Below are 21,652 nucleotides of genomic sequence, written 5' to 3' on the forward strand. Positions count from 1 at the left end.
TTTGTTTGATCAGAATCTCTCTCTCTCTCTTCTCAAAAGTCTCCCCCATCTCATCAAAACCATGCAAATTCATTCATGATCTGGGGATTAGCTGTTTCTAAATTAATATTTGGAAAACCCTTATAGAATCATAATAACAAAGAAAACAGCATGCATAGATAGATTAATAAAGCTTTTAATTCGGTAACATTCAGTGTGTTTTATATGGTAAAAATGATTCCACAGTTAAAAGCAGAATCAAAGTAACCCAACGGAAGAGGGAGAGAGAGAGGAAGAAGATGGGAGCAGAGAAAGAACAGAACAGGAGAACAGAGAGAGCAGAGGAAAAGAGAGAAGAAATTGATAGCACAGCACAGCACAGGAAAGAAAGAAAGAAAAAGAGTATAGTAGTTGTCAGTATAACAGTTGTAAAATCACTATCTCCATGTCAATTTCTCTCTCCTCTCTTCTTTTTTTACTCATCATCAACCGTATGGTATGGTAATCATCGTACATACGTTGTAAAAACATTCATCACTCTTCTTCTCTTCAGAGAAATATCCCCCCAAAACAGAGACATCTACTACTATTATAATGTATACATGTCTTCCTCTTCATCTTCCTGATCTCAGCTAACTTTCTACTAATCCAACCCTCCATTGTTATTGTTTGTTGGACCTCTCTTCTCAAAACCAACACTATTCAAATTTAAAAAAGAAAATAAAAAAAAAAAGGCATCTTCTTCTTCTTCAGTTCTTCTTCTTGATCAAGAATCGGCGTATTCTCGCCAGCAGATGAGCATGGTAACACATCGCCTCATGATGTAGAATCGAGCTCTCTGTTCCTTAAACAGCCTCGCACACTTTCTGCTGAACGAACATCTACTACGCTGTCGCCGCCGCTGCTGCTGCTGCTCATGCTGTCGAGACGAAGAAGAAGAAGAAGAACTTCTATTAATCGACTCCACCACCACCACCACCATATTCTTCTTCTTTCCATTACCATTACCATTACCATTTCCAAGAGCTGGAATTGAAGAACATGATCGGGAAGAGGATGACCAGCTTCTAAATGAACCACCTTCCTTCTTCAACGACGACGACGACGTCAGCTGTGCCGCCGATACACTGGATGACCCCATTGATATATGAAAATCGAATCGCCACCGGCAACTCAATTAATCTCTTTTGATCAATCGATCGATCGATTGATCCAAAGATAAAAATATATATAAAGAAATGCAGGGCAGGGGATTTGTACGGCGGAGGCGTAGGCGTGGACGACGAACACTTGTAAAACTAATATTTATAGGAATGATCGATTCGATTGATAATGGAGAAGAGGTGTATTTTATATTTATATATATATTTTAGAGAGAGAGAGAAAGAGATGCTAATTGCTAGCTAGAGAAAGAAAAGCTGATTCTAATTTATATATATATAAAGAGAGGGCACTGGCAAGTGTGACTGTCTGAGTCGGACTATTATTAGTTTTATTAATAATTATTTTATACAACAAAAATTCAAATACATAATTTATACATGAGAGAGATAGAGACAAGTGGTGGTTGGCTTATTGGGCCTACTGATTTTACTATCCAATTATTATTATTATTATTATTAGGCCCATATTATTGCTGCATGCATTTGATTTTATAAACATGCATTATATAGAGAAAAAGAAAAGGAATTAAGGATGAGGATGGATGGAAGCATTCAAAATTGAATTTATTATTGTTTTTATGGCATTGGCATATATGTGTCGTCACATCAGACATGCAACAAATAAAGAAATATAATGGATGTATATATTTAGGATTATACTAGATAATGAATGAAGGGAAAAGTGAAAAAATAATAATAATATGGAAATGACCATTCAAATCTGTGGATGATGGATGTGACCCTACGAGAGGGTGGAGCAGGGAATTGATTTTGGTTTAGGGTTTTTGAAATGAATTGGGATCCTAAGTGACAGAACAATGCCCCCCATACGATCCTTCAATCATCACCCATCTCATCATCTATCTTGTACGAATTTAATTTCCTTACCAATAATCCCGGGGACCCCGGCCATTTTACTATTTTTTTTTTTTTTTTTTACTTTTCTGCGGTAAATAATTAGATACTACTTTTTGCTTAAGTGCATTGAAATCCACATAAAATTGCACCTTTTTGGTTATATATATATATAATGTTTAATTGAAGACAAAAACAAGAACCTTGGAGAAATATATAGATTGTCTGGTGAATGGTACGCGCGGTAGCCTCTTAAATAAATTACTGCTAATTTAAAATATTTATTTATTCAAAACATCTTCTTCCTTAATTAAACAAGAACTCGATCGATGCTGTTTAATGTTCCCTTCTTCAAGTATCATCAGTTTTTTGTCCAAATTGGATGTACATATGAACTTCGGCAACAAATTAATGAGTCCAAAATATATATTTTTTTTTAATTTTTGATTAATGGAATTTAGACAGATTTTAATTTAAGATGTATGTACATTTTTTTTAATTTGTAAGTCCATCCTTAATTATGTGGTCTTGGCCATTGACCTGAATTAATTCAATATGCACATATAGACAAGATCCTTAACCAATTTTCTTTGCTTGCTTGTTTGATGTAATGTTTGGGTTAGTTTGAAATAATAATTAATGATTGTTTGATCCTTTTTCAACATTATATTATACAAATATATATTCTTACTTACTCTCATCTTATAATAAAAGATTGAAATGAATTATTCGTACCGTGATAATGAATTACAACTAATTAAACCACGCACATATGAAGTATATATATTGATCATGCATGCATGTTTCTATCTAAGAAAGAATTGAGATTGATAAACTTTAAATTTAATTATGAACAATCATTGGACAACAACCATTTATTATTAGTTTGGGGGGCCAAAATAAAAGAATCATAATATTGCAAGGAACAGACCACTCCTTAATGCTGCATTGTGTTCATCAAATGGGGAACATAAACCCTAAAACTAATCCCCCTCTCTTATCTAATTCATCTTCAATATCATCTATAGGCTTTGTTATATTAATTATTAGTATATATATTACCAAGTAATGTGTAGTCCCAATTTAATTTGAGAGGACATCTTTGCTAATCAGTTGACTGTCTAATCTTCTAATGCCTTTTCATTTTATTTTTTTCAATCCTCACACCTAACCTAGCCAGCCAGGCCATGCAAGTTTAATATTACCCATTAGGTTTTTTGGGACCATTGGATTTTATTACCTTTTAACTATATATGATTCGAGATATCTTTATCGACTTCTTGTGTACTTTTGATAGCATACTTTTTCTCTAAAAGATTCTCACAACGTGAAATAAATAAAATTAAATTATCATTTTGCATGATTGCAAATTTAGTCTCTTTAATTGTGGTGATTAAGGGATGCCTTACCACAAAAGTAAGCAATCTCTAACTAAGGTCATTAATTAGGGTCAAAAGCCTATTTTGATTGACACTTTAAATATATATCTAAATAACAACTAGGGAAGCTTTAAATTTTTGGACCATGGAGATAAATATATATGTATATACACTCAAATCATCTCACATTTTCAATTCATGATTAATTAGGGCAAATAAAAACATTTAACACCACAAATGATTGTCCACTCCTCTTAATTTTGACATCAAATCTTTTGTAGCATTGTCATACAATTAATGTTAAAGTATAAAAATAGTATAATATAAAGTCTTGCCTTTAAAAAAATAAAAAAATATATATTATTTTACAATATTCTATAGTTTGACTAATTAATATGATATGCGCGCAGCCACTTGACCATATCCTTTAATTATACTTTAGGTTGTTCGTGATTAATTAGAATATTGCTTCTAATGTGTAACATTACAATTGCTAACTATCACATGCTCCCATGTGAACTTTGATAGTTTCTTTGTTAAATTAATCCTTAAACCTTAAATAAAAACAAACAAGTAAATAAATAAAGCCTAATAGGCAATACTTTCATAAATATTTTTTTAGGGTGGGAGAGAAAGACAGAATCTTTTGGAAGAACATATCTTTGTTGTAGGAATATATCTGATATTTTCTCTAAAAATATAAGTAGTTTTTTTTATATTAATTAGTCCTAGTTTAAGTCATATAGTATATATAATGACAAAATATTTAAGTTTCCCATTTAGTTCATATCATTTTATACATAAGTATTATATAAAATATATATTATTTATTTTGTTTAACATTTATTTTTCAAGTTTGTCAAAGGCTGATCAATACCTATCATAAGAGGGCATCCATCTTAGCATATCATTGTGGTCAAACCTTGTAAAAATTTGTGTTGGTAGATTAATTATATTCTTTATTATTATTATTAATTAGATTAGTGTTTTGATTTATTTTTTGTTCAAATGATTTTCTCTTTTTTATTTTATTTTATCTTATAAATGGGTCCTAATATTTATTCTTTAATTTTAAATGATCAATGATCTGTTTTAATTTATATGTTAAGAAGAAATTAACCTCCACAAGGTGAAAAGATTAAATTATTGGTGACAAAATAAATTGAACGTGTGATTTAGACGTACGGTTTCGGTTCTTTCTTTTGAAAAGTAAAAAAAAAGAAAAAAAGACAAGGAATTAAAAAAAAGAACCTGCTCTTGGGACAAAATTGTAATAAAATATATTTTAATTAAAATATTATGGTAGCAACAGTTTTGTTCATAAATTTTTTTGGTAGGTTGATCCTAATTTTTTTTTTCAGGGACACTCAAACTCTAATTTAAGATCCGTCTTTTATAATAATAAAAACACTTTCATAATATTTTTATTATTAATTATTTACTATATATATATATATATATATATATAAAGTACACCTTGTTTATTCTTTTGACTTAATATTTTTTAAATGGCATAGCATGGGGCAGGCCACTTTTTTCTAGGAATGGTTCATAATAAATTAAAATGTGAATTTTAATAAGATGTCTAAATTCAATTAATTAATAATTACCCTAGATTAATACCGGGAAACGTATTAGTTAATATAATAAATTATATATGTATAGACAAATTATGATTCGTTCATTTGTTCTCATTCTCCCCTTACATGCATGCACTAATCTAGTTTTACAGATATATAATAAAGTGTAGAAGAAAAAATATCAGTTAATTGCTTCAAACAAATTAAATATTATTTTAAGAATGCTTCAAATTCCGAGAGCTTATTTATTTATAAGGTAGGTAGATGGATGGATTAAATGAAAATAATTTTATAAATCCTTTAAAAAAAAATAATAATAATATTAGTAGGTAGCTTAGCTAGGTAGGTGAGAAGAAAAAAAAAGTTTGGAGTATTGAGTAGTGAGTGACTCATGATATATTGGTTTCACAGTTCTTTTAATTATCTCATCAACTTATAAAAAACAATTAATTAAAGAATGAAGTCCTAATTATTTAAGATTCCATCTAATTGAAAATGATGATATTATGGTTGAACGCACCTACTAGATCGTTATATAAAAAACACAAAGCAAATCAAAAAATGATGATCACACACACAACCATATATAGATTTATTGAATAATTAAGATGACCAACTTAATTAGTTATTCTTCATTAATATATATATAGATTTTTTATTCTTATTATTGTATTTATAATTACTTTAAAGCTAATGGGGTTTGGTTCCATTCCATTCCATGCATTCTATTATTTTTTCTTTATTTTTTCATTCTGAAATGTAAGTATTATGTTAAAAAGATGTAACACTAAGTTGCAATCTACCTTAAGATTAAACAACTTAAACCAAATACAAAGATAATTAAAGTCTGATATAAAAGAACACCTTTTTTCAAGTAAATTTAATTATCATTAAGAACTAGATTCTCATTAAGAAGAGATTAATTGTTTTGCTAGTTTGATTAATTGTTTTGCTAAACTAGCAATAGAATGAGAAAGATGATTACCCTTTCTCATAATAAAACTAAGGCATAAATCAGATATATTAAAACAACCTCATTTTGTCATAAACAATTTTTCAGATAAGACAAGGGCATATGTCATTCAATAAAGAGCAAATACCGATCATTAGTTGGGAATCAGATTAAAAAATTACATTGTGGAGATTCAAATTGTGTGTGAATGTGATTTTTTGTTTAATAACCTAAGACTTCGCGTTGTAACACATGAATTTGATTTATTTTTGTTTAATAATCTAAGACCTCGTGTTGTAACCTATGAATTTAATTTAATTTTTAATAAACTAAGACCTCAAATTGTAACAAATGATTTTTTTTAACCTCTTGATAATGACCAATAAAAAAAGAGCCAGGTTAATTTCAAGCAACAATAATAAGAAATTTATTTGTGTACCATCTATTAACAAGTGAGTTTGGGATTGATTTAATAATGGTTGAAACTTGAAAGTGTCACATAGAGTATGGTTTTAAATAGGCCCATAACTCCCAAACAAGACAGGGCCCATCTTTTCCAAGTTATTGCTTTGTAATACATACTAATAATTGTCATCCTAGATTTTTTTTTACTATGAAAAACAAGGGTCTGATTTTAAATCTACCGACTACAATTTAACAGTACCAAATTGAGTCTTAATAGTGTAGCTTAGAAATTTAGAAATGCTGTCCAAAAAATTGAAGAAGATCTAGCAGCTAAAATCTTAGTTATAGAAGATTCATAACTAAATCATAGCTATAAGATAAACTTATATTGATATACAACTGTCGCTGTTGCTATTTTGACTACTGCTACGATCGACCTGGAACTTAAACAATAAATGAAATATGAAATAGAGAGAATGGAGATTGGCGATAGGAACGTCCTCCTTAGTCTTCTCTTCTCCTTCGTAATCATGAAATTAATAAGACAAAATATATATATATAGATCGATATATAATATATATATATATAGATCCACATCTCGATCGGAAAAAACTAAATTTTTTTTTTGAATTGATCGATATATTTCTCAAAACAAACGAAAGATAAATCATGGATCAACTAAAACCCTATCAGGGACTTACTTAAAATTAAGAAAGAGGTTCCCGAAACGCCTTTTCAAATATTCTTCAATGTCCCCGCTATTCACGGCACGTGAGAAGTTAATCCTCCGTTTCCGGAAGAAATCGAAGAATTTCTTGAAAATTCTACCATTTATATATATATATATATATATAAGGTAAATCTGACCTTGTTTACAAATATCTGGAAATTGCTATGTATATATATGTATCTTGTATCCATAGTAAATATTGTAAATTTCACTTTTCTATATCTAAAGAAACGAAGTTATATCCTAGACAAAAAAATAAGAAGGAATTTGTGTAGATTAATATAAATATGAGAAACAATCTTGGAGCATAAAATAAATTGAAATTATTTATACATATTAATATATTATATTTAATTATTACTGGAAAATTATGTATTTCTTAAAAGATTGCTCTCACTATTATGGATATACCTTGAAGATTTGTGCACATACCAATTATTAAAACACATGCTCCATATATATATATATATATATATATATCAAAGTATATATATTAAGTGCGTACATATCCTTAATTAAACAAAGTCGGTCGATTGCATGCATATTTGTTTTATAAAATAGATATTTAATTTTGGCAGGGTGCTTGGGGCCTTGGAGGAAGAATTGCAAAGAGAAGTTCGAGGTCAGGTGGATTAAAATATCCGTTGAGCGGTGGCTTTCTGATCAGCTCCGGTCGCAGCAGCGCCACCGTCTTCTTCCTGGGAGCCGGCGGGCATACTAGCGGAATCTCAATATTACTACGCCGTTTCTTTGGGGTGCTGTAACATTCCTCCGTCGCTAAATCAACCACCCTATCTACTTCCATCTAACTAATTAATGAATAATGTACGTTTGTTTGTTTGTTTGTTTATTTATTTATAGCAGTACTGTCTGGCTTGCGATGGAAGCCGCCGCCGCTTCTAATTGAAGACTTATTTAATCAAATCGTATTGTGGAAGAATCGCTGACCTCACCTTACCTCTCATGGATCCTACGTGTCAAGCCAACTATGTATTATGTATTAGGATTAGGGTCAGGGTTACTTTGATTCTACCATTACTTTCACTAAAAAAAAATGTACAAAAGAAAAAATCAACAAATAAGAGGTGATACTTCATTTTTCATTTTTGTGTATAATTGTCCATTCATGAGTGAGACACACTATACTATACGGGTAACATCGAATAAACCGCAAATAACACCTCTTCGATAAAAAAAACTAAGCCTTCTCCAGTTATATATTAGGGTTTTTATAATAACCTAGAGGGAGAAAATGAATAATGATTGGTGATAATTTTGAAGAGGTGAGAATAATTTTATTAAAATTAATTAAAGGCTATTGATATGTAATAATAAAATAATAAATAATAATTTAAAATAGTAATATTTTGAATAATGAATGAGTGATATGATTGATAAAAAATAAATTAAATGATGTTTAAGTGAAATGGTTATTTACAAGCCTAACAAAATCTAACTTGTGTTCAATAAAGTGGATACCAAAATCAAATTTTGTTATTTTATAATTCATAGCAAACTAAAAATATATTAAAATTTTATATCTTACAAAAAAAAAAAAAAAATTCTAAAGTTATATTAAAAATTTGTATCTTGCAATTCGCAACTGATTTATTTTATTCCAATCATATCATTCAATATATAAAATGAAAATTTTAAAGATTTTGGATTAACAGTCAAATCTAACCTACTACAATCATATAATTCAAAAAATATATAATATTAAATTTGCGTTTTCAACGCCCATAGGAGGTGCCTGATTGAGCACTCAAGAATAAAAAAAGTTCATTAATAACTTTTTAGCCAGGTTCAAATTCAGAAAACAAGTGTTTTATCATGAACTAATTGAAAGCACAAATACTTGTGTCCCTAATATCTAATATCATGGGTTTGAGTTTTTTACCCGGACCATTTAAAAATAAATAAATTAGCTGCCCTACTTTTATTTCAAACAAATTGTAACACTTCAAAGAAAAGGAGGGAAAAGATAATTTGATATGTTGGAAGAATAACAAAGAATTCAATACTCAAAATTGGAAACATGTTTCTGTTTGACTTATAATGAATACAATACTCAGCATTGTCAGCTAATATCTTGCAATGCAATCCTTTCTTGGCAGATCAAGTAAATCTCTCTTGAGGATGGCCTCGTAGCCTTAGGTCTCAGCCAAAACGACTTTCTAAAGAGAGGCTTGCAAACCCTGCTCACTTCTGCCAATGTAAAAAAGAAGACCAAACAAAATGTGTTAAGGATTTCAAAGCATTTAATTAGTATGTCAAATTCCTCACCTTGTATGTCTTCACTTTCTAGAAGTTTAATCACAAGATTACCACCCATAAGTAATACACCTTTGTCATCCTCACCAGCCTCATCGGACTGCTTATCCATTATTAACATACTATTATCACCTAACTGACTACTTAAAGATGCTCTCCCAACCGCCAATTCAAGTGCTTTCATTCCCAATTCCACAGATAAAGCCGCATCTCTAGTTGTGATTCCAGAAACAACAGGGCACATGTCTGATAGAACAACAGAAAACCCTTTCTGCACCCCACCAAAATAAGAAATATAAAACTCATTGTACCCTTTGGATGTGCATAATTGGAATGAAACTTAAACTAAGAGCTGTCAATTATCTAATAACAATGTAAGAATATTTTCCCCCGTGTGGTACCTTGGGCGAAAACCCTCTGAGTTGGGATCTGGGGAGTTTCATAACATCAGCACAAACAGTTTGAACCCTAGCATCACAATGAACTGAAGGAGCCTTCACTTTCTGTTCTGCAAACGTGGACCTGAAATCTCTTAGGAAATGAACGAAAATGTATGAAATGATTGAAATTGTTTAATGTTTTTTAAAAGGATACAATACAACACCTTAAGATCGATGCCGACGACCGAACCACCACTCTTTGCTGATCCTAGGCTTTGGCATGCTACCTATATATATTCAATTAGATATGAAATGGAAATCAACAAAAGAACAAAATAATCATCTCGTGTTCATTCAACCAGTGAGATGTGTGTATGAGAGACTGAGAGAGAAGGAGAGACCTGAAGCCAAGCACCGGGAGCACAGCCAAGATCGAGAACGGAAGAACCAGGTTTTATCAATTTATACTGTTTCTGCATCTGAAGCAGCTGATATCACCAAAGAAACGAAATTAAATGAGATAAACATCAAACATGTAACGAATCTGCAGATGAAACATAAGACAGAAATGTAAGCGGAAGCAGGAAAGAAGACGAACTTTGAAAGCTGAACGAGCAACGTAACCTAGACGTTGAGCTTCCCTGTAGAAGAAATCTGCCGTTCCTGTACCACTCATCCTTTCTGTCGCCTTCTTCTTCTTCCTCTCCTTCCCTGGCCTGCAAACCCTAAACCCCCTCAAAAACCCTCTTTTCCCATGTGGGCGGGCCTTCTTCGAAACCGGTTTATTTGGATAACTGTCTACTTATTTTTCCTTACTTTTTTTTTTTTTTGAATTTTTTTGTGTAAAATAATATTAAACAATAGTGTTAAATGACTTTTTATGAAAAAAATAATAAGAATAAATTAATATCTAATTTATCTCACCAATACAACTCTTATGGTGTTAGTCACGTGTTACATCAAATAATATCACTTCATCTCATATTGATTTTATTAATAGCTTATTAAGAATAAATAATTACACGTGAAAACAATTTTTTTATCTAAGAGAATTTTGATTCTTAATTATAAATTTTGGTTCTTAATTATAATGTTATGGTTTAATTGAGAGATAATGTCAATCTTTTCTGAATAAACTCATACATGAAAAAAAAAATGATAAAAAAAATTGAGGATTACATATCATCTCATTAAGAAATAATTAGGTGGAAATTTCCTTTTCTTTTCCTTACGACGAGGAATTAGTATTAACTTCACCACCACAGTAATAATAAATCCTAAAATAACACCAATACCAAATTGCAGCCCAAAGATTGAATCTACATCAAAATCACCACCACCACCTTCTTTATTAGCAGGTTCCTTCCCCACAGAACCACCGCAAGATGGTTTCATACAAAGGCCTGAATTCCCCTTAAAACTCGAATCTGGAAACGTCGAAAACTGCCCTCCGGTTGGGATCCTCCCAGTAAGAAAATTGTAAGCAACATTGAAATTGGAAAGAAAGTTGAGTAATTGCAATGAAAGTGGAATTGACCCAGACAGATTGTTATATGACAAGTTTAATGTCTCCAAACTAGCCATCTTAGACAAGTTACTAGGAATATCTCCAGATAACATATTATGGCTCAAATCAAAGACTTGGAGTGCCCTCAGTTGCCCAAAGTTTATCAGAATTTGGCCCACAAACTTGTTGTAGCTCAAGTCTAAGGTAGAAGGAAAGCTTGACAATTTATTATATTGCCTGGCTTGTAAAGATTGGTTCGTTTTTAGCAAAAGTGGAAGATCCAGTACTGTAGAGGAAGCTATAACCGATGAGTTTCTATATTTCAAGCCTCTTAGCTCTGTTAAGCTTTCAGGGATTTGTCCATTAAAGGAATTATTTGACAGGTCCAAGTAGAAAATAAAGTTCAAGCTGTTGAACCATGAAGGAATCTCACCTGTCAATTTATTCCAGGAAAGATCCAATAGTTGTAAGTTGGCTGAATGACTCAACCAATAAGGAATCGAACCGGTTAGACCACAATTGGCAATCACAAGAGTCTTGACATTGCCAAATCTCAGGCCAGAGTCAATTGGCATGGCCTCGTTCTTAAAATTAGCTGTCAAGATCAAACTGGTTAAGTTTTCACATAGTTGGAGGATGGAAAGAGCTGACGAGAGGTTTGAGATGTTCGATCTGAAAACCGATAAGGTTGTGAGCGACTTCAGGTCCTTAAAGCTTTCGGGTATTTGGCTGTTGAGCCTGGTTCGAGCCAGCAGTAGGACTTGTAGTCGTCGACATAAAGAGAGGCTGTCGGGAATTGGTCCAACAAAGTTATTGCTACCGAGGTTAAGATAAGTTAAAGACTGCATGGCAGAGCAGTTAACAACGGAAATGGAACCGGACAAGGAATTATTGTTCACGTTAAGGGATGAAATGCTGGGGGAGTTTACCAAAGACATTGGCAAGTTGCCCGAAAGCCTGTTTGAGTTTACGAAGAAGTGTTTAAGGTTTTTGAGACGTTGGAAAATGTCGGGAATCTGTCCCGAGAAATTATTGGAAGATATATCGAGGTGGATTAAGCTGGTGAGGTTTCCGAAATCGGGTGTTAAAGTTGCAGACAGCTCGTTGTCGGAGAGATCTAATCGAGTCATCCCCTGAAGCCAAAAGACATCCTTTGGTGGGTTTCCTGCGAAATAATTTGCAGCAAGTAATAACTTTTTAAGCAAGTTACAGTTTCCAAAACCAGGAGGGATTTCCCCGGATAAGTAATTCAGGGATAGATCAAAGACCTCCAAGGATGTTGAGATTTCGGAAATATCCCATTTTAGGACGCCAACGAAAGAATTGTCGGAGAGATCCAAGATCCTGATCTTGGGAAGGGAGATTCCGGGTGGAAGGGATCCAGAGAATTGGTTATGGCTCAAATCGAGAAATAGAAGATTTGGAAATCGAAACAAGTCAGTTGGAGCAGAACCAGATAAGTAATTGTTAGAAAGATTGAGAGTTTTGAGATTGACTAAACCTGACAAGGCTCCTGAAAGTTTGCCGGCCAGCTTGTTTCCAGGGAGTTCTAGACCAATCACCCGTTGATGAACCTGGCAGGTGATTCCTTTCCAGCTGCAACAGTCTAATTTGTCGCCGCCCCAGCTGCTTGGTGCTGATTGAAGGCTGTCTATGAAGCCATTCAAGGCTGTTAAGTCGTCGGGGTGGCAGGATTGGCTGAAATTTGCAGACGAATTAGTGCATTGTGAACCCATAATCAGGAAGAAACCGAGAAGGAGGAGGAGGAGCATGAATGGAATATTTTCTGATGATCCCATTAATTTGGATTTGGAATTTTCGTAGATGGAGGAATGAATGAAGTATAAACTATAGAGTAGCTATTACTCTTCATGTGCTTTTTAATCTATGCATATCTGGAGGGACATAAAATATTATAATGATCTTGATTAATTGGTATTAGATTCAATCATGAAATTAATAAACAAGTAACAAAGTTTGACGGTTTAGGATATAATTGTTTTACATGGATTAGGTATATATGTAGAAGACCCTTTAGATGGAGACAGAAGAGGTTTATTATAATAATATATATAGTTAATTACATAGTTTGAGTTGACACCTGGCTTAATGATGTTTGCATTTTGTCATCGTGATTAATTAGTTGATTAACTAAATTATGATTTAGGCGATTTTCTCATTTTATCACCTAAAGTTTATATAGTTGTCTCCATTTTTTTTCTTGATTCTAAACAGTATGTTTGTTTACCTTTTATAATAACAAAATGGCAATCAAAGGTCAAACAAGCTTTAATAATTTGACCAATCATCTTCAAATGCTTGTTTTAATCTAATATACTAAAATAAAATACAAAATTGTCTGCTATTTATTTTGTATATACATGTATATTAAAAATATAACACAACAAAGAATGATGAAAAATAATAAATAAATAAGTCACAAAAAAAAATAATACAATATAAACACATTATCTTGTATCTTCTCATCAAGAAACGAATAATTTTTCGATCAATTATTCCAACTAAATAATTTATCAAAAAATAATTAAGATAAAAAATAATTAAGATAGTAACTCAAATATTTGTTCATATTTTAATTATTTTATATTATTAACTTTTAATTATTTATATATTATTTTGTTTATATTACATAATTTTTTTAAAAAATATAATAAAATTATATGTTGATACAGATAGAATATAGGCATATATTATGTATAATTATTTTTTAGGAACAAAATTTTTATGACTAATTAGTAATCTTATATGAGCTTTTTTTTTAGGTTTTTTTGTTGGGTTTTATTTAAAAAACATTGTTTTGATAAATAAAAAAAGTTATACGGACTTTTAATTTGTTTAATTATTTAAATATTTATTGTATTGAAAATTTAAATTTAATAAAAATAAAGTATATATATTTTAATAAATGAAATAAGTAATTTAATAGTTATAATAATGATATAAAAAAATTAAATAAAATCTAAAAAAAACAATCATATCAAACAAGCTCAAATTATTCAAACTTGGAATATAATTTTCATTTCACATTTGAATATTTAGTATTCTTCTTGCTAAGAAATCATTTCTCTTCTTCTTTTTAGGAGAACGACGAATTAGAAACTTGACCACGAGTGTACCAACAAACCCTAAACAAACACCAAGGCCAAACTGCAGCCCGAAAATGGAATCTACATCAAAATAACCATCTTCATCACCTCTGTTTCTAATAGGTTCCTTCCTTGTGAATCCGCAGGACGAGGACGACGAATATCTCATACACAGACCCGAGTTCCCCTCAAAACTCGAATCTGGAAATGTCAGAAACTGACCTCCAATTGGGATAATCCCAGTAAGTAAATTGTGACCCACATCGAATTTCGAAAGAAAGTTGAGTTGCTGTAATGAAAACGGAATCGAACCCGACAGTTTGTTATACGACAAGTCTAAAATCTCCAGGTTAGCCATCTTAGACAAGTCACTTGGAATATCCCCAGATAACATGTTATGGCTCAAGTCAAAAACATGGAGTGCCCTTAAATTGCCAAACATCGTCGAAATATGTCCCTCCAACATGTTGTGGCTCAAGTCCAACGTCGGAGGAAAGCTCCAAAATGTATTATACTGTAAGCTTTGTCCAGAATGGTTTTTTTTTGTGAAGAGTGGAAGTTCCACTCTCCACGGTTCTTTAACCGATGAGTTTCTATGTCTCAAACCTCTCATCTCGGTTATGTTTTCTGGGATTTGTCCATGAAGTGAATTATTTGACAAGTCCAAGTAGAAAATAAACTCCAAGTTTCTGAACCATGATGGGATTTCTCCTGTCAGATTATTCCAGGAAAGATCTAATAACTCTAAGTTGGCTGAATGGCTCAACCAATAAGGGATCGACCCGGTTAGCCCACAATTGGCAATCACAAGGGTCTTGACATTGCCAAGACGCAGACCAGGGTCGATTGGCATGCGTTCGTTCACAAAATTAGCTGTCAATATCAAACTCGTTAAGTTTTTGCAGTGTTGGAGGATGGAGAGAGCTGACGAGAGGTTCGAGATGTTGGACTTTGAAACCGATAAGGTGGTGAGTGATGTCATCTCCTTGAAGCTGTCGGGTATTTGGCTGTCGAGTCTGATTCGAGACAGCATTAGGACTTGTAGTCGTCGGCATAGAGATAGTGTGTCGGGAATTGGTCCGACGAAGTAATTTCTGCCGAGGTTAAGGTAGGTTAAAGACAGCATGGAGGAACAGTTAACAGCTGATGAAATGGAGCCGGATAAGAAATTGTTGCTGATACTAAGGGATGAAATGCTGGGGGAATTTGTGAGCGACGGTGGTAACTGTCCTGTAAACTTGTTTGAATACCCAATAAACATTTTAAGGTTCTTGAGATTCTGGAAAATGTCGGGGATCTCCCCGGAGAAATTGTTTGAAGATATGTCGAGGTGGATCAAGTTGGAGAGATTACTAAAATTGGGATTTAGAGTACCCGACAAGTTGTTCGCGGAAAGATCTAATCGGGTTAGTGATTGAAGCTGAAAGAGATCCTCCGGCGGATTTCCGGTGAAAAGATTGGAACCAAGTGATAGCTGATGAAGGGAGGTGCAGTTCCCGAAACCCGGCGGGATTTCCCCGGAGAAATCATTATGAGAAAGATCCAAGAGCTCCAGCGTTGTTGAATTCTGAGACATATCCCATGTTGTTAGGTAGCCGGAGAATTGGTTGTGGCTCAAGTCGAGAAGTTGGAGATTTGGAAATCGAAAGAGTTGAACGGGAACAGAATCAGTGAAGAAGTTATTGGAGAGATTGAGTGTTTTGAGGTAAACTAAACCTGACAAGGAAGCAGGAAGTTTACCGGAAAGTTTCTTCCCGGCGAGCTGGAGACCAACGACGCGGTCGGAGGAGTCGCAGGTGACTCCTTCCCAGGTGCAACAAGCACTGTCTGTAACACTGCTTCGCCAGATGGGTGATGGTGATTGGAGGCTGTCTATGAAGCCGTTCAGTGCCGTTAAGTCGTCGGAGTGACAAGAAGGATTCAAATTATTATTATTATTATTATTATGACATTGTGAACAACCAACGAGGAGCAAAGTTACAAGGAGCATAAAAAATGATAACTTCAGCGGTCTCATTTGGTTTGGTTTGGAGCAGCTAGCTTAAACAAGAAGAATCTGATTGTAAGTAATCCCCAGATAATTTTCACAACAGAGGAATACTTGATCTCTCTCTCACGACATCCATCCGGTTTTAAATAGTTTTGAGGATGGGTAGATTTGAGCAATTCCTTCAATAAATTGGGAAATTTGAGGAAATGACCCCAAAATAGGGGCTAAATGCGTTTGGTGCGGGCCCATGTTTTTTATAGCGCTGGTGACCCCCAAATTTTTTAATGACCATTATACCCATGCGTCACGCACCCTCCAGATGCGTGACGCACCCTGAACCCTATAAAGTCATAATTTTTTTTTCATTTTCGATTCATTTTCTCTCTCATCTATGTCTTCTCCGCCGGTGAACCCTAATGGCGGAAAAATTTTTCTCTTCTTTTCATTGGTGAAGAACAGATCGAAGAGGCACCGTGGACCATTCCACTATATTCAATGGCGTAGAGCGGCGAAGAACTACTTCCAACGGCGAACGACGACGGCCAAAAGATAAAATTTTCACTATATTTGTTGTATTCGTTTATATTTTGTGTTGATTTCGTTTACATATGATTGTTTGTGTTGATTTGTGAAGATTTTGTTTATAGAACGTCATCGATTCGTCCAGATTCGTCCAGATTCGCAGGATGCGTCACGCAGGATGCGTCACGCAGGATGCGTCACGTAGCAACCTGCCTGCGCAGCAACGAACGGACCATAGAAAGAAAGCCGCAGTCAGCTATTTTTCACACATCTACAAAATCAATCCCTAAGTAATCTAAATACCCTTCTTAAACGTTTCAAAACCTAGCTTTTCTTCTACTTCAATTGCAACTGCAAAAATCCCTCTTCAATCTTATTCGTTTGATCCGATTCCTTGCTCCTTTTCCAATCTCATTCCAGTACATTACAATCAGATTGTAATCCTCAAACAAGTAAAGTATCTTTTTTAGTTTCCCTTTCGATCTGGGCTGTCGTAGGAAGAATTGAGCCGCAGTAAACTGGAGTTTTCTTTGAGGTATGCACTTACTTTTCCCCTTTACTCGAATTGGTTGCTTAAGAAGACATAATTGACAAGATATTTGTTGGCCTGACATGACTTCTATAATGGCTTACAGGCTATTTGCTTGTTAATTGGGGTTGAAGATGTTTCACCGGACAAACAAGCTGATTTTCTTTCGGCATTGCTTAATCCCCTTTGCCAGCAGGTTAATAAAATATTAATTGTCCTTTTGTATAGGCCCGAGTTAATGTTACACACTTGTATCTAGTGCCTTTCTTTTTCTGATATCTGTCAAATGATGTTGTTTGATATAAAATAATTAGGTGGAGGTGTTGCTGCAAAATGCCAAACTTCACGATTCTGAAGAATCTCCTGCAAAGATTGCTAACATTCAGCAAATCATCATGGCGATTAATGCCCTGAGCAAGGTGCACTTTTGTTCTTTCATCAAGTCTGAATATTTATAAAGCACATGCATGATTTTCTACCATTTTGCAACTTCTATCTATTTACCGTGCATTAGGGAATTATTACTACTTGATCAAAATAATAAATAAAGATAGAACACTTTCTTCTTTTATGGTTCCTTATTTTCTGCTCTCTGTTATCTAAGTTGAATTTGTGGACATAGAATTGTTATATAGGGTTTGATTGCAATATTTTATTTGATGATGGGCATAACTGCTGATTGCTTGAAACTCATTATGTAATGCAGGGATTCAGTGAATGGCTTGTGAATTCTTGATCTCATCTGAGTTCCCTTCCTGCTCGTTTTAATCGGCTTTAAATTACTGAAAAATGGTGATTGTATTAAAAATGAGATGGGCATAACTGCTGATTGCTTAAATCATCTTAAAAGAAATGAGAGTTAGATGTTGTGGGTACACATGAATATGGATTTCCTGCAAATTTGTATTGCCTCTCCTTTGTACTACTCATTTTGGATTTAGTTATTACTTTAAGTTGTGGGTATTTCATTGGTTTTGTTTGGATGCAGTATAAGTCAAGACATGAAGGGAATTTGGTGGCGAAATGTTACTTTGCAAAGCATAAGCTTGTATGGGAAGTTCTTGATGGTGGTTTGAAGAATAAGATTGAAATTCAGTGATCAGATATAATGTCATTAAAAAGTAATTACCGATTTAGTGGTAATTAACTTGCTTCTTTTGATTGTTGTTGTTGGTTCAGTTTAGTGTTTGAATGACTCTTGAACTAATGTTGGTGAACTTTTGATTATTTTGAAGTTTTCCACATTATGAGCCTTCTCATAGTTCATTAGGTAGAGTGCAACTAATTATAGTTTGTATAGTAATTATTTTGTTGTCCTTTCATTTCATCAATTGACAAATTCTGATCATAATGCAGTAATGGACAGTCATGCAATAGAAGAATATGACTCAACCTGCTCAAAAGATGTCGAGAATAGATTCACTTGGTGAGCTGCTGGCTAATCACTTCTGATCACTTGGAAGGATGTCTCCTTTTGTGCCAATTTGAGTTTTGCTGTAAACTATGTACTGTGTATATATATAACACATTTGTTATAGATTATTCTTCATTTAAATTGGTTCAAGCATTTAATTTATTTATCTTTTTTTTTTATTTGTTATTTGATAAGAGAAGTGTGATTGAGGTAAATCTTTGAATTTTGAACGAAATGATTTAATGGTTTAGTTTCAAGTTATAGAGGGTTAAACAAGTTTGGATAGTTACAAATAAATTGTGATTTGTGAACCAGAAGTTGTGATTTGAGGTAAATGTAATGCTTTACAATATAAAAGTTTACAAATAAATTTTAACAGAGTTCCAATATAGTTAAATTGTTATTATTTAAAGTTAAAATTTGTAGTAAATATCTCATTCCAACATAAAAGGCACAAACACTAAAACTGATATAAGCAGAATTCAGTACAATAATGAGTAGCAGAATTGAAGCAATCAACCTTAATAGGCAGAGGGGATCATCAACAATATATGCACAAGATTTGTCTGAAACTGAATACCCCAAAATGAACCCAAGAAAATATGTGATGTTGTTGGTAGTTCACCATTCAAGAGTTCACAAAGTGTTGAAAACATTTTTCAAGTTCTAATAAAATCTCAGTATCTCTATTATAGGGACAAACCACCCTACCACTTCGGAAAGAAGTAGTCTGCAGTCCAACTCTGCTCAACAACCTCCCTTACTTTCATATTGTACTCGCATTTGTTTTCGCTGAACATCCTTGCAGCTTCTGAGTTGCCAAGTGAGTTTGGGTTCGGGTCACAAAGCAACGACTGCAGAAAAAATAGAACCCTTATAAGTTTCGATGTAATTTTGATCAGATGCTATCCATGACTCATGTTGTTGTTAGCAATGTAACTAATTAGGTATAACTTTTTGTATTTTTTAGTGTGAGCTTGGTTTAGTTAGTTCCAACTTCAAAATCAAACAAACCCATACCTGGATGGAGGTAAGTATAGCAGTTACATCATAGATTGGGCTCCATTGATTTTGGAAAAAAACCAAACAAATATCCAAACTGCGTGACGCACCTGCGTGACGCACCTGCGTGACGCACCTGCGTGACGCACCTGCGTGACGCACCTGCGTGACGCACCTGCGTGACGTACCCGTATTTCGCCGCCGGTGACATTTATCTAATAAATCTCCATTCCCTAAACCCTAACAAAACAATGCGAAAGAAATAAAGGAAGGAGGAAGAATACCTGTAGTAGCGGACATCTCCTTCGCTGGGATTCCGACGTCTTCGTCGGGGGTCGTCGTCGGAGTTCGTCGTCGGGAGTCGTCTTTTTAGAGAGAAGGAAGAGAATGGAAGAATGGGAAGTGAAGAGAGAGAACAAGAAAGAAAGAACTGAGAAAAACTGGAATTTTTTTAATTATATAGTAAGGGCATTGTGGACTTTTCACAATGCCCTCAGGTGCGTCACGCAACTGGAGGGTGCGTGACGCAATAGGGGTATTTTCGGCAGAAAATTTTTTAGGGGTCACCAGCGCTATAAAAAACATGGGCCCGCACCAAACATAATTTGACCCCTTTTTAGGGTCATTTCCTCAAATTTCCCCAATAAATTAGTCTATAGTTTGATTGGGTTACTTTTTTTTCTCTTTCTAAGTCTATTTGATATTGTGTTATTTGTGATTTTTATTCAAATATATTATTTAATGAAAAAATACTTTATTTTATTATTTTTAATGGCAAAATTATTAAATTGTATTTTTATTTAAATTTTATAATAATAATAAGATATTTTAGTTTTTAATTTATTAATTGAATAAATTAATATTATTTTGATAAAATAAAATTGAAAACCACAAAACATCAAACTAACTCTAAACATTGACACTACTCAATATTTTACATGGGAAACCGAATATTCACATGTTTCACACGCCTTTTTATTTAAAATAGATAGTGGAGCACTGGACTTGTAATGTATAGTGTAAAAAATTATAATTAAATATATTACGCGTTTAAATTTAAATTAGATAGTGGAGACGCAATTATAGGAAAGTATATTGTAAATAATTATAATTAAATATATTGTGCGTTTAAATTCTTGTATGTAATGCTTAAATTTATAATTTTAATTTTTTTATCTTATTATTTATATATATATATATATATATTATCTTATTTTTATTACATATTAATTTTCTCATTTTCTTTCCTATTTTTTAATCATTAATTATATAAAATAATAATAAAATATAAATTTTTAAACTTATATATCTATTCTTCTTTCTTTTAAACAGTCACACAAGCCCGTTGCACACAAGCCCGTTGCTTTGTTCAATTCGGGGGGAATTCATCGTTGCAACTAGAATTTCCCAAATTCAGGAACACTGAAAGCACTATCGTAAAAGAATAATATAAATAAAATTTTCAATTTCATCAATTCATACATATCATCCCTCAAAGACAAATAATAGGTTACTCCTGATTTTGGCTTGGTGGAGTCAAAACTCAAGACTAGGTATAATATGTGAGAGAAATTGTGTAAAGAGAATGATATAAAATCAAATTATTGGTTATAAAAAAAGGCGAGGAGAGAAGAGAATAAAACCATCGATGATCAAATGTAATTATTGTTACGATGTGTCAGGTTGATTCATACAAATGTCTAATTATAGAGTGGAGTGTAACATTTAAATGAAATTTATTCTATGTGGAAATTTTTTCGTGAACAATCTAGATTTACTGTGAGGATAATTCTTCGATCAATTTTTGGAACGACATTTGGTGTAGTGTCAAAGTTTAGCTACGACCCTATCATTAGCTTGTTTTCATTGTTATATGTAAAAAT

General features: G+C 33.0%; 4 protein-coding genes and 1 long non-coding RNA gene across 5 annotated transcripts; 1 reads left to right on the forward strand and 4 right to left on the reverse strand.

Annotated features, from left to right (window-relative positions):
• Positions 1-745: 745 nt before the first annotated feature.
• Positions 746-1,120, reverse strand: LOC124925063 (small polypeptide DEVIL 13-like). The gene has a single exon (XM_047465037.1). It carries the CDS (start codon positions 1,118-1,120, stop codon positions 746-748), a length of 375 nt encoding a protein of 124 aa, XP_047320993.1.
• A 7,917-nt stretch (positions 1,121-9,037) lies between these two features.
• On the reverse strand, positions 9,038-10,457 carry LOC124927152 (ribosomal RNA large subunit methyltransferase E-like). The gene is made up of 6 exons (XM_047467512.1): positions 10,297-10,457; positions 10,100-10,186; positions 9,923-9,985; positions 9,720-9,821; positions 9,331-9,589; positions 9,038-9,252 (listed from the first exon to the last, which is right to left on the reverse strand). Exons 1-6 carry the CDS (start codon positions 10,372-10,374, stop codon positions 9,125-9,127), a joined length of 717 nt encoding a protein of 238 aa, XP_047323468.1. The 5' UTR covers positions 10,375-10,457; the 3' UTR covers positions 9,038-9,124.
• A 423-nt stretch (positions 10,458-10,880) lies between these two features.
• Positions 10,881-12,941, reverse strand: LOC124925064 (phytosulfokine receptor 1-like). The gene has a single exon (XM_047465038.1). It carries the CDS (start codon positions 12,939-12,941, stop codon positions 10,881-10,883), a length of 2,061 nt encoding a protein of 686 aa, XP_047320994.1.
• Positions 12,942-14,247: 1,306 nt separating this feature from the next.
• Positions 14,248-16,329, reverse strand: LOC124925065 (phytosulfokine receptor 1-like). Its single transcript, XM_047465039.1, has one exon. The coding sequence runs from the start codon at positions 16,327-16,329 to the stop codon at positions 14,248-14,250; it is 2,082 nt and encodes a 693-aa protein (XP_047320995.1).
• Positions 16,330-17,110: 781 nt separating this feature from the next.
• LOC124924094 lies at positions 17,111-17,783 on the forward strand. The gene is made up of 3 exons (XR_007098294.1): positions 17,111-17,359; positions 17,460-17,549; positions 17,668-17,783. It is a non-coding gene; the product is annotated as an uncharacterized LOC124924094 (long non-coding RNA).
• The last annotated feature ends 3,869 nt before the right edge of the window (positions 17,784-21,652 follow it).

This window comes from Impatiens glandulifera, chromosome 2 (genome assembly GCF_907164915.1).
Source record: "Impatiens glandulifera chromosome 2, dImpGla2.1, whole genome shotgun sequence".
Lineage (NCBI taxonomy): Eukaryota > Viridiplantae > Streptophyta > Magnoliopsida > Ericales > Balsaminaceae > Impatiens > Impatiens glandulifera.